This window comes from Squalius cephalus, assembly GCF_949319135.1.
Source record: "Squalius cephalus genome assembly, chromosome: 21".
In the NCBI taxonomy this organism is placed as follows: Eukaryota; Metazoa; Chordata; class Actinopteri; order Cypriniformes; family Leuciscidae; genus Squalius; species Squalius cephalus.
This window is the reverse complement of record NC_137142.1, coordinates 14,771,027-14,785,386: the sequence shown is the minus strand read 5'-3', so window position 1 is coordinate 14,785,386 and position 14,360 is coordinate 14,771,027. Positions and strand designations below refer to the sequence as shown.

The 14,360-nt window shown below is 39.2% G+C and overlaps 1 protein-coding gene across 1 annotated transcript in view; it reads right to left on the bottom strand.

Annotated features, from left to right (window-relative positions):
* Window positions 1-14,360, bottom strand: part of eys (eyes shut homolog) — a 250,415-nt gene that overhangs the window by 148,829 nt on the left and 87,226 nt on the right. The window contains exon 19 of the mRNA XM_079856231.1: window positions 8,429-8,550. Coding sequence (XP_079712357.1) covers window positions 8,429-8,550 — 122 coding nt within the window. The remainder of the gene's footprint in view (window positions 1-8,428; window positions 8,551-14,360) is intronic.

Sequence of the window (14,360 nt, the reverse complement as noted above, 5' to 3'; positions counted from 1 at the left end):
TCTCTGTGCTCACGCAAACCCTTCACATTTACTTATTGTGAAAAAAGGATGAATGCAGGCTGAATATGGTTTACCCTACAACCTCTTTGCCTTTAGCATGGAGATCAAAGGGAAAACAGAAGGCTCATAGGGGCGGGACTGCTATGTCGAGGCAGAAATTGCTCGCAAAGTCTGCCATAAGTGATCTCTTCCATCTCTCGCGCCACCAAACAAATCTCAATCTGTTTGAGGCGCAGGCCATAACTTCCCAAAACTCCTAAATTATATAATAATGGCTACTACACTCTTTCTGACCCTAATTCCTCAGAATTAGAAACAACAGATTGAACAGTAGCAATATTTAAGCCAATAAAAAAGTGTTCCGCCGTGCTCCGCTCACAACTCCTGTACTCAATCCTGACTCCCTCGTGCAAACACTAACTATTATCCCTCAGGAGAGAGCAGAAAGGAAAAAAAACTCCTTACATGTCTTTTGTAGTCAGTCTCGTGAATTCTAAGAAGCTGGATGCACTAGGTATGATGGAGAGTCGACAGCATTCCACCCAAATGCACGTCCCACATCCCTCGAAAATAAGGAAGGTGCGAACGGATTAAGAAAACTTCGCAATGCACACACTCAGCTCCCTCAAGAGCTAAACGCACGTGCTCTTCACTCATGCACAAAACGCACCAGACGCAAAGTGCTTCATGAAACGCTGGGTAAAGTGTTTCTCCATGATATTCGCTCCATAACACATACACAGACAAACAGACCCTAGCAACTTAGCCCCTGGCTGAGCTCATAGGACGGAGGACTCAGTACTCCATCCTCTACACTCAGAACAGCCTACCAAGGAGGCTTCGCAAAGCCTAACAACTCAGATTCGCTTTTCAGATGGAGCTCTAGGGAGCGGAGGCCTCAGAAGAATGACTCTCTATAACGAGAGGAGGCCTAACAACACTCATAGCAGCCAAGGAGGCTCACAGACAGCCTGACAACTTGGCACCACTGCCTACTGACCAACCAGCCCTCTTCAGAGGGGGAAGGGGCATATGTCCTGCCATTCAGGAGTGTTTTTTTCCCTCTCTCCCAGCCCGTATGGGAAGCGTCTGTTGTTACCCTATTGCGACAACAATTGCGGCGTCCAAATTGCTCGCAAAGTCTGCCTTAAGTGATCTCTTTCATCTCTCGCGCCACCAAACCTGTGGTAATTCTAACCACTCATTACCCAGTTACACGTCCCACATCCCTTGAAAATAAGGAAGGTGCGAACGGATTAAGAAAACTTCGCAATGCACACACTCAGCTCCCTCAAGAGCTAAACACACGTGCTCCTCACTCATGCACAAAACGCACCAGACGCAAAGTGCTTCATGAAACGCTGGGCAAAGTGTTTCTCCATGATATTCGCTCCATAACACATACACAGACAAACAGTCTCCTGAAGACAAGAAAGATGATAACGTATTTCACAGGTGCCTTTTTATACTCATGGTCACACCTGAAGTGATGTCATCAGCTGTCGCTGACCAATGTCAAGTTCATTGTCATGTTTAGACACATACTTCAGACATCAGACATTCCCCATAGCACAAAATCCCATTCTAAAGGGAACAACAGATAATCTGCATTAATGGGCACAATTTTAGGTAATAGTGGGCCCACAGCTGTTTTGCAGAAGTATTTCAGACGGTTAGCTGAAAAGACCTACACAATATAAAACACAAAACTACATATTTTGAACACCAGGTAGAAAATATATACATCAACAATTAAACATACTTACAGGTTGTGAATCTGAGGAGCAAGTTGGTCCAAGTGGGTACTCTCATATCTTTTATGAATAAGCGTTTTGTAAATCCCATTTAGGCCTCACAGAGATTTGAGAAGAAATCGTCAGAGGTTATACTGCTGTTGTATCACTGTGGTAATTCTAACCACTCATTACCCAGTTATGTGTAGCCGTAAAAAAGTGGGATTTGAATTACAGACGACTCGAAAAGGCGGTTCAGAGTCGATTCTTTCTTTTGAGAGACAATAACTTTATTTATCATGCCTTTTCGGCTTCACAACTTTGCAGATCGTTTACATTCACAGACAGCTTTATTACACAATGCATGAAAGGTAATATTCAAAAAAGCATAATATGGGCACTTCTACAGTCTTCTATTGCTATTATATTTGAAAGAAAGAAAGAAAGAAAGAAAGAAAGAAAGAAAGAAAGAAAGAAAGAAAGAAAGAAAGAAAGAAAGAAAGAAAGAAAGAAAGAAAGAAAGAAAGAACACCATAGTGGAACCACAAAAGCTGCAGAACTGCTTTGAAAGATGTCCCAACATCACCACTGCTCTCCACATGCCTATGAATTCAATCAATTTAATGAGTTCACAAATATTTAAAGCAAGGTGATTTGCATCAGATAAGCACATCCTAGCTCTGTTGTCTATCATGTTTGTCCTTCCAGAGATCCACGTAACGGGCAGGTGGAGACTCCTGTTGGCAAACCAGCATGACAGAATCCGCATTTTCACAGAGAGAGAAAAAGGTCAATCTAATTTACTGACTGTTTGGAAGTAAAGCACTCCCATGTGACGTTCTACAGCCACCCTCTCTCCCCGTCCCACGGCCTCTGCTATATAATCAGCACGTGAAAATGTAGAATTTAAGAGCTCAATTACATGGTGGCTAAACCGTTTCCCAATCAGTGATTTCATACCTGTGACAGTAGAACAATCTTTTGAAGCGCTCATGCGGTGACCCTACCATTGAGCATATAGAAGCTATTGACACATTGATGCTATTCTAAAACTTTATTGCAGGCCGTAAACATGTCAGATGACAATTGCTCCATATTTCTTATAAATAGTTTCTTTTACATTTGTATGTACGATCAAATATTTGTCTTTACTTTCGAGTGTGACGTGGCTTTGAATGGACTGTTATGATGACTGCAGTCACCTCATAAGCCTTGCATGAACTTACTGGCTTGTTTCAATCCAAAGCTGCAATTTGAACTTATACACAAAGTTGTAAAATCGCATATAAAACATTTGCGAATAAAGCACCGTTTCCATTCCGCATTGTGTCTAAGAGAACAAAATCATCACTTTCTGGGAAATTTCCACAAAATATCTGTAATAAAAATGTAAGTTGCTGTAATCAGGGAAGCCACTGTGGATCTTTTTTCATACATCATAAATTACTTGCGCCTGAGAGCGTGCAGACGAAACACAATAAACTCATCTTGCGTTTGGAGGCGGATACCTGGTGCTTGGGAACACAATTGTGCGAGACAGTTCTGGGAGGTAATTATACTCAACCATTTCGATGACAGACTTTTGCTCAGGCATTTAAGAATGACCAAACCAACATTTGAGATGTTATGCAATAAAATTGTTTCGCTGATTAGTCCGGTTATCCAATCATATGATCCGTTAAATCACGTGAGATTTTTGTTGCATATTGAGGGATTTATTTGGTAAATGTGTTTCCATCGTAGTTTATGTGCATGTCTTCTTATCGGATATTATAATTATTTTTGAATTTATGCGCATCTTGGCAATTCCATTAGTGTTTTTTTTATGCAATATCCCAAAATTTGCATTCAATAGGTGGATGAAAACATAGCTAATGATAGCGAGGAGAAAAGAAATGTGTTGTTTACACATTAACACAAAAATCTAGTCAAATCAAATGTGTGTTTTTTTTCTTCCAATTTTTCAATGCCAAAGACATTGGATCATCTTTTGTCAAGGTTACTCTCTATGCATCTCTGAGATGATCTCATCCCGTAATGTAAAATAGCTACTCAAATCATTAATTAACCCAGCATGCAAAAGGGCTAATATCCCCGCCTGCATCTCTGTCCACGGGACAGCAGCCTACAAACCGCCCACCTCTAGGTTTCGAGGGATGCCGTGAATAGCCCAATTGCATTCTCCATTCAGAAACCCTGTCCCAGGGTTGCATTATTCATCATGAATAAATGATAAACTATTTTTGCCCTTCTGCTCTGTTCAGAGAGCTCCTGGAATAAAAATAGAGGAAAAGAAGAGAAAGTCTGTGAGATAAATAAGAAGAGAAAGGCTGGGGAGGGGCAGAAGAGTGTGAAATGAGAGCACAGAGCCTGGTATCTCTCTTTCTGGCTGTATTAGAGTGGGTTTGCTGAAGGGAAGGAAAAGCCGATTTGGGATCAGAGCCAAACAACTGCATGTCACACAGGCTTCTGAGCCACTGATTGCTCTCATTGCCCCTCTCTTTGTTCTCAGAGATTGTGAGGTAACACAAGCTTAATCTACAGAACAAAACTGCAACTCAAAGAATGAAGACTCTGGACTTTTTGTCCTGACTGATATGACAGTGTCTGTAATAATAATAAAAAAGGATACTACTAATGTTATATGATACTAATAATGTTATGTTATATGTTAGAATTTTTTGAAAAGACAGCTTGAAATGACATTTCAACATATTCATCTTCAGTAATGTGACATATTACCAAGTAAAATAAAGATTTGATTGGATTGTGAAAATATTGAACATAAGATTTAGACATTATTTTTCCTCAGAAATATCAACAAAAAAAGAAAAAATGCATTACATGTGGAGAAAGTACTCTGATGAAATATTATGAAAAACATTTTTTTTCTTATAATATGTACTGATGAACTGTTCACAATAAGACCAGGGACATTACTGAAACATATGTTTGCATGAAAAACATGTTCCATTCATTGTTTCTATAGAAACATATTCCCTGAAACAACCATAAAAAACTTTAAAGTAAAAATGTATTTGAAAAATGAACAAAAATACAAAGTTACAAGACTGTGCACCAATTGAGGGAAATAACTACAATACCATGAAGCAATGTGAATGACAATAAAATTACAGGGGTCATGAATTGAGAAATCAAACTTTCCTTGATCTTTTGACATTGTACTATAACATATCCCGCAAGTTTCAGAACTCAAAACGCCCTCGTCCAAAAACAGTTTTTATTGAAACCAAGCTCAGAAATCGACTCAACGAAAGACCGCCTCAGCAGAAGAAGATCAATGCCTACCTCTACATCATTGCCTCTTTAGCGCCACTCACCGATTCGCTCATGTAATGTTGTAGTAAATACGAGAGAGACACAAACACAGGATTACTGCATTAACAAAAACAGAGAAATGCTTCTGAGGTTTGTTCCAAGTGCCAAGTTCTGGAAAAACACAGTCTTTGCATTGCCATCCTTGTGGTCCTAACATTAAGAAAGCGTGGATAAACTTTATTTTTAATGAAGTTCCAGTCAGATCGCATCAGTAATACACTGTTCATTTGTTAACACTGTTGTTCGTTCTTAATTTTACTAAAGATTCGTTTTTAAACAGGACAAGTTCGACACAGGCTTTTTCAGAGAGACTGAAAATAAAAGATGATGCAGTGGCAACTATATTGAATCTGACTGTATTGTTGGGTGTTCCTCATGGCTCGGGTCCTGCTGCTGCTGAGGCACAGCGGCAATTCAGTTCATGGGGATCTGCCATCACCTGCTATATCCAGTGCTCTCAGGGTGTGGAAGCACGCACTGCGGTTTCATCCACCCAGAGTGAGGCACCGGTGCTTCAATTATCTAGCTCTGAGGAGTTACATGCTGTAAGCATCGATGCAGGAGATGCTGAGCTGGTGGAAGTTGTGACTTGTGCTGTCGCCAGATTGAATATCGACTGGCGAGCTGAGAAGCAGGACGTTCATCCTAAAAGAAAATTAGATGAACGCTTCCTGCCCTCTTGTTCACAGCCTCCTTGTCGATTCATTGGTATTATGCTACAGAGAGCATGGTTATGGGGCGATGCCTAAGGTGGAAGAGAAGCTAGCTAGCTATCTCGTCCCTCAGTCTACATCGTCTCTAAAGGCCTCAAGATTACCCACCAAATTGGTCAGAACAACCAGGCTTTGGTGGGTAAGGCTTATTCAGCAGCTGGTCAGACTGAAGCATGTTTGCTTACAATGCCACTGGCCCTGACGCTGTTACAGAGTTGAGTCTGGCCACTGACTTTTCTCTCAGGACCACCAAGGAGATGGTCAAATCAATCGGTCGCTCTATGGTCACTCTATGGCCAATGAACGTCACTTGTGGCTCAACCTGAGTGCAATCAAAGAGAAAGATAAAAGTTTTTTGATGGACGCACGCTGTCCCCTTCTCTATTCAGCGACGCTGTCAACACAGTCATTGGTAGGTTTCAGGAGGCCAGCAAACAGGCGGCGACGTTTAAAAAACGTAACCCCCCTCCCCCCTCCGATGTAAGTTAATCTACCCACTGGCATGCATTGAATCAATCCTGTCAGCCATGAACAATATAAAGTTAGGCCAGTCCTTCACTGTGAAGCAGTATCAGAACCTGTTGGGTTTGATATCAGCAGCATCCAGCGTGATACCTTTTGGCCTGCTGTACAAGAGACCCCTACAGTGGTGGCTCAAAGACCAGCGGGTTTTAACCAGAGGTCTTTAACCCATTTTGCGCGATCAAGGTCACGCGGCGATGCTTAAGTGCCTTGGTTATGTGGAAGAAACCCTGGTTCCTATCCCAAGGTCCCGTGTTAGGAGCTCCTTGTCATTGCAAAATACTAATGACAGATGTTTCTTGCATGGGTAGGGGAGCGATTCTAGACAGTCGCTGGACTCAAGGTCTATGGAGGGGTCATTATCTCTCCTGGCACATCTACTGCCTGAATATGATGGCTGTCTTTCTTGCTCTTAAGAATTTCCTCCCAGACCTCAGGGGCCACCATGTGCTCATCTGTACAGACAACACATCGGTGGTCGCCTACATAAATCATCTGGGGGGTTTGCGCTTGTGTCCACTTTGCAAACTGGAACACCAGGGGCTCAAGCCAGTCAAGTTCCTGACTCTTAAAGCATTGTTCCTCCTTGCTATTATGTCTCTTAAAACAGTATGATATCTTCAAGCCCTGTTTGTTGCCCCTTCGTGCTTGGAATTAGCACCTGGCATGGTGAAGGCATTTCTTCACCCAAGGCCAGGTTCTATCCCTAAGGTCCCCACCAATGTGGCTAGATCTATTGTGCTGCAGGCCTTCTGTCCTTCTCCCTTCCAGGATTCAGACCAGGAAAAGAGTAATCTGCTTTGTAATCTGCATTATATGCTTACATCCACAGAGCTGCCCTATGGTGTAAATCTGAACAACTGTTTGTCTGTTTTGAGTCTCCTAGCAAGGGGTCCTCAGCATCTAAGCAGAGGATGAGCAAGTGGATAGTTGAGGCTATCTCTCTTGCGTGTGAGTTAGCCGGACTACCTTCCCCTATGGCAGTCCAAGCCCACTCGACTAGGAGTATGGCTGCCTCTAAGGCTCTACTGTCAGGAGTTTCACTTCAAGATGTTTGTGATGTGGCAGGTTGGTCCTCACTGCACACATTTGTGAGGTTTTACAACCTGGACATGAGCTCTACACCAAGGGCCCAGGTGCTCTCGTCTTAGTGCTCTTCATTACAATTTCACACTAGACAGACACTTGTCATTATGGCGGCATGGGTATAAATGTTCCCTCAATGTCAATCGGCAGTGCGAGTTCTCTTGAAAGGGAATGCCTCGGTTACGACTGTAACCATGGTTCCCTAAAGAGGGAACAAAATGATGCGTCACCCTGCCATACTTCCTGCATGCCTGTCAGCGACTTACTTCAGCCTATTAGAAGCAAGTGTTGTACTGTTTGGGCATGCTTTATAGTTTCCTGGTTTGTAACGTCACCGGCCTGACTGATTGGACAATCACGCAGAGCGTTCCCACAGCGTCAATCGACGCAGTGTCTCGTTCCCTCGTACCTACAGTCATAACTGAGGCATCTTTCCACCAGGAATTGAACTGTTAAAGATTTGAGGTTTATAAGTTATCATTAAAAATCTATTCCCCTATGGAGAAAATGAATATAGTTTTTACTTTCAGACCCCGACTGTTGCACTCAGCACAGTAGATGCCGGAAAGAAAAGACCAAATCACAATTCAGTATGCAAAACAGCAATAAGAAAGAAGAATAAAAGAAATTCAGAAAAAAAAATTAACAAAAAAATAAAACACATAACATACTTAAGACGGAAATTATATACAAACAGTCTGAACATAATTTGTACATTAAATGGTTATATTTTATGGTATATTTCAAATAAATAAAAATATGGAATTATGGTTCATGGTAAAACATCATGGTTACAATAGGCCAATATGTTATTTGTACTATGGCAGATATGTCATTTTTCAGGTGGGCCTAGGAATGATTTAAATTTTATTAATTGCTTTGCACAGAGAACAATAATCATTTAACAACAGATGTTACGGCGCTTTAGTGGTTATTATACTTAGTTCCCATATGTATTATTCTAAGAACTGCTGTTGTTCTTTCATTAAGGGCTGTATATGGAAACTAAGTTAGTTGAAGATGAATTATCCTTACCAGATGGAGGTCCACACAAGTCGAGTTGTTTTCACACATGTTGCTAGCACAGTCATTAATGTCCTGCTCGCATCTCACACCAGCGTAACCAGGGTTACACAAGCAGTAAAAACTGTCCACAGCTGTAGTAAGAAACAAAGAGACAGAAGAATCACATTAGAAAATATGAAATCGAGTTTCCTGTTTTAGAAACATATAACAAACATTTACAGACACAGTGCCATGATCTCTCGAACTTGGTTTTACAAACACTAAAATTCAAGGACGATGTAGGTACAATGTTAATCTCTGGCATCTTTTTCAAGGGTGGTTATGCAATGTTGGTGCGCGGATCATAGCAAGCAATAAAAACAAAGACTCAAAAAACATTACAAACATATAATCGTTCATAGAATATTTTTTTTTTATGTTTATTTGATAAAAAATACAGTAAACATTAAAATTGCAAATTATTCTTATAATTTAAAAAAAAATCTATTTTAATATGTTTTAAAATGTATTTTATTCTTGTGATGGCAAAGATTACTTCAGTCTTTAGTGTCACATGATCATTCAGAAATCAATTTAATATGCTGATTTTTGAATGATTATCAATTTTAAAGCTGTTCTGATTCACATTTTTTTGTCAAAAAGAACAGAATTTATTTGAAATAGCAATCTTCTGTAAATGTCTTTACTGTCACGTTTGATCAATTTATTCAATAATAAAAAAAAAACTTACTGATCCCTACATTCTGAATGGTATGTCTCCAATGTTTCACATCTTACAATACAATTTTATAGACTTTTTGCATCCTAACACAGTTAGCTAACCTGCAACTACGATCTTTTTATGATACGTAAATCTATAATAATGTGATGAAAATACTCAATACATGTGCAGAAAATGTGGGATGACAGTGCATACTGAACAATTTAAAGTGTAATACCTTGCATAGAACAACAATTACTTTGCATACGTAACAATTACTTTTAGATTTTCAGATTTTAAGACATGACCAAACATTCAATCTGTTTGCTACAAACACCTAATATTTTTAAACTCTATATTTTCCTCCACAGCCCGCTGAAGTCAAAAGACTTATATTCTCATATTCTTGACTTTCTCTGCTTGTGAAATTCCGTGCTCATTTATACTCACCCCAGCAGCTGGAAACACAGCGTGTCCAATTAAATGTAAAATGTGTGTTTGTGTAGCGATCTCTTTTACAAATGCTACAAGAATGTTGCTGTCCACTGTCTTTGCGTTGTATCTGACTTACATGAAACCTAATGACCCATTCCACAAGCCTTTAATCATTAATGGCATTGAGGAGAAATGCATCCCCTGCCTTTCTGCTGCAAAACAGCAGCCTGTGACAGAGGTAATTGTGGGTTCTTACAGCCGCAAATTTATTACCAGGCCTATGCCGGGTCCCAGGATTCTTCATTATCCCTTGGATTTACCACGTAATCTATGCTGCCACTCTGTCTTTGTGCGTGTACCTGCGATTACTCTCATTAAATTCTTACTCTCATTAAATTACTCACACCAGCTGCTCAAGAGATACACCTAGCTCTCTCACTCTCTTCCCACACAAACACAGCAGATCACATACCTCCTATATGGCAGACAGGCCTTGAGGCACTACATGTGTGGAGCTGTTTTTGCTGGTGCAGTCTGGGAGGAAGTAAATAAGTAAACTTTGTCTGACTGAGCTTGTTGGAATTGGTGATGATGGTAGACAAGACAAAGTGGATGCAGGTCGGACTACAAGTGGTGGACGAGGAATACTTGGTTGCCTGGATACAAAATCGTCCTTCATCGCTGTGACCATCAGAGCATAGTTAGTTAACTGCAGTTTGCTCTGGGAGTGCAATTATTGAACTACATGTCGGTTTAGATAAAAAGCATCTGCTAAATGGCAGGTAATTAGAAGTAAGATAAAAGTAGTAGTATAAGCAAAATATAAGATAGTATATTATAGCATAACAGCACAGTTCAGTTCAGTTTATAGCACATGGTTTCTCAACCGGTGGGTCGCAAACCATTTTGAGTGGGTCACGGAGTGTGTTGTCAAAGCAACAACAACGAAAATACTTAATTCTAAATGTTTTCCTGATGCAAGACTTTTATTTTGAAAGATGTGCGTGAAAGCTGTTGACTCTTGATGCAGTTCAAGTAAAAAGTGCCTGAGAAGAAACCTGCTTCTGTATCTGCGGTCAGATGAGATTTTGTCAGGCTATTGGCGAGTGTCATTATTCGAATGTTATTTTCGTAACATGTTATAAAAATAAAAAGTCTCTCACCTCAGAAAAAAACTAACATCCCTGTCCTGTCAGACTTTATCTGACTTTTTGATTCAGATCTTTGTTTTGAACGTCATATAAACAGAGTTGTGAAAGCATCTTTATTTAGTTGTTTAAAGTGAAACCTATTCTTTCAACTGAGGATTTGGAGACTGTTGTGCATGCTTTTATTTTCAGACGGCAGGATTATTGTAATGCTTTATATACTAAGGAATAAATGAAGCCTTCAGAATGTCTTAAATGCAACAGCAAGACTCTTAACTAATACCAGGAAAAGGGATTATATAACACCTGTGTCGATACCTCTTCAACAGTTACATGTAAAATACAGAATGCAATACAAGTTGTTAAGTTAATGTTTGTTTACAAAGCACTGCATGACTCCAAAGTATATAAAATATATGTTAATCCCCTACCAATCTCAAAGACTCTTGTGTTCCTCTCAGAGTATGTGTTTAACTGTCCCACGATCACATTTGAGGCGTAGAGGAGATCTGGCTTTTGCTGCTCCTGCTCATTGGAATGAAATGCCCATAAACTGGGCTCAGACTACAGAAGTTTAAGGCCGATTTATGCCTGATTTACTCCCAACATCTGAGAAAAAAATCATGTCCAGGGTATCAGTTTCGATCTTCGGCCCAGATTTTCTGGTAATGTGAGGCGTTTACAGATCAAATCTTAAACCTCCCGATCTGCTCACGGACACATTGGGGCTGCCCCAATAATATCAAACATGTTTGATATTTAGGATTTTAAATCGGGATGATTACGACTATGGTTACATCAGTACTTCCACAATAGCCAATAGGAACAAGTCTACAAGGAGGCAGAAGTGATGGATCTTTTGAAATGGCGACCGCAAAACAACAAGCAGCTGTACGGGGCCAGTGGACAACGGTGATGGAGGAACGGCTGGTCGAAATGTGGCAATAACACAACTGCCTTCATAATGTCTCCTCAAAAGAAGTTCTTCTTTAATTTTTTCTCGCTCCAAAGAATAAGTATTGATACAGCAAGTTGCCGCGACACAGTATACATTTTGTTTATATCCGCTTCCCTGTGAGATCACGTGAGGTGCTAAATCTGGCATGATGATCTTAAGAATATCTTGTAGTGTGTGATTCGCCACAATTTTCAAATATTGTAGTGTGTGCAGGTTTGGGACTTAAAAGAGGAAAATCTGCAAAGATTCTCTTCATGTGCATGACGCAACCACCTGATTTCCCAATCGGTGGTCACAAACTCCAGTAGTCTGAGCCTGGCTTTATCTATACAATCCTCATCATGTATGGACACTTTCAAAAGTGATCTAAAGACTTATTTCATCTGGCCTTTGGTGTTTGATTAGGTCAGAGAAATGTGAATGATTTGCTGCATGATGGACTTGATTTTTGTGATTTATTGTTATTATGTTTATAATAATTCTAGTTTTATGCCATTTATGAACTGCACTTTCACCATTCTTTTTGAAATAATTTTCAAAACCATTCTTATGGTTTTGAAAGTGATTTATAAAGAAAATTTGAGTTGAGTTTAGTTAAGTTAATTTGAGAAAATGTGGGTCCCATAGCCAAACCAGTTGATAACCACAGGCATAGCATATACTGGTAATATGACTAAAAAAACAAAACAAAAAAACATTTGAGTCAGTTTCATGCATTAAAGTTAGACTCATTAGTAGCACTTTGTCTTAGGCGAAACCTAAAAGTCTTTAGCCACATCAGTATATGGACAAACACTTTTATATAGAACACATTGAGTTCCCAGCATGAAACTATATAGTTAATGTTATAAGATTATTGTTTCACTGCTTGGGGATTCTGCTTTATAAATTATGCTCTCATTTTCGTGATCACTGCTAGTTTTTTGTTGTATGGTGATTGATTGATGTTGATTGAAGTTTATTGACTCTTACATAACATTTTCAAGAGGTCTTCTGCTTCCGAGACAAGCAGCCTTACCAAGCAGTCATTTAAAACTGCATTATGAAGACAAATGAACATTTCAAGTATTGCTAATTGAAAATTTGCTGAACAACAGATCTGCAGCTGCCATTACAAGAGCTTGACTGAAGGAGACATTTAGTATTTAACAAATCCAAGTTGGCTAAAGTAGAGAAGACAATTATTCTTGTTGAAGTCAAGAACATTAAATAATCATGCTGGCTTAATTTTTAAACTTTTCTTAACTTTATTTTTGATTATTTAAATTTTCTTCAGTGCAAAGATAAATTTAGTTGTCTACGGCACGTTAAAAATTTGAGAAAATTCAATGTGTCAAGATTTTGGACTTTTTCCAACTTACTGTAGTGTACTATTGTTTAGTCTAAAAAAAGTGCATTATGTACAGTAACCTTGCCTTCAAGGTGCACTCAAAAACTTATATGACTTAATCTTGTGAGTCTACATAATTTCATAACATTTCAAACAAAGAAGAACTTCAGGTTATTCTGAATGTAGGCTCTAAATTTAAAGCTCTAAAGCAGTGGTTGTCAACCTTTTTGACTCCAAGACCACCCATTGTCAGACAATATTTGAATATTTGAATACATTTTAAATTTATTTACTTTTCCACATCTAGAAATCACACTTTTAAAAGTACCTCATTTATACAGATTTTTCAAGACTGAGAAATACAATGACAGCTTATATCTTAATTGTTGTAGCTGTTTTATCTTATTTTGTCTTTTAAATAATTTTATGTTAAGTTTTCTGAGGCCCCTTAGTGGGTCCCGGCCCCCAGTTGAGAACCACTGCTCTAAAGATCACTGCAAAGACTTCTGGAAAACAGTAAAACTTCAGAACGGAGGCATTCAAGTCTGTTCATTACAATCTTGCAAAGATAAATCCTAAAACAGGATGGTTATCAGGATGATAGCAAAATAGGGGTTTTCAGCCAAAAGGGATACTGGACAACATGCACTGAATTTGAAAGTGTTTTCTGTTAGTTTGAGGGGACAATTTATAGCCTCTTTTAACTGTAAAATCGAACACAGTTTTGAAAGTCAAGGTTTGTCTTCCTCTCACTGCAATGACATTCACCATTATACTACATGAAATTAAAACTTTATCGTCCAAATAAATTACTGTCAACTGGAAAACATCTTTAATGCCTCATTTTAAAGGCTTTTTGCTGTATACATCATGTCTTAAAGGTGAAGGTGTAAGTGCCTAATGCAATTACAAAGACTGTTTTCAAACAGGTTTCCCGAACACTGTCCACCGTTGGTTTGTGTGCAATAAATGTTCATTTAGCCTACACATTGAACAGCATCAAATGAGTTACAGCTTCCAATTTTAAAGTACTTCATTGCAAAGGCCTACGTCGTGCTTTGCAATCTGTAATCCTTAACTGACAACATGTATTTGATCTATGGCTTTTGCAATGATTTATGCAGGAGATGCAACACAAAAGGGCAAAAAACAGCTTATTGGATTGCTGAGGGAGAACAACACCCTGCCTTGGGCTTTGATTGTATTAACTCTGTCATTTATCATCCATTATTCAAATTACAAAGCAGCAATTATGCCTTACGGATCCTCGCTCACAGCTGGAGCAAGACACTTGTCAAAAGTACCAAAGCAAATGTGACCTGGTCATACTGAATGGAGTAACTTGTGTCTTATAAAACTGCTTATTAAAC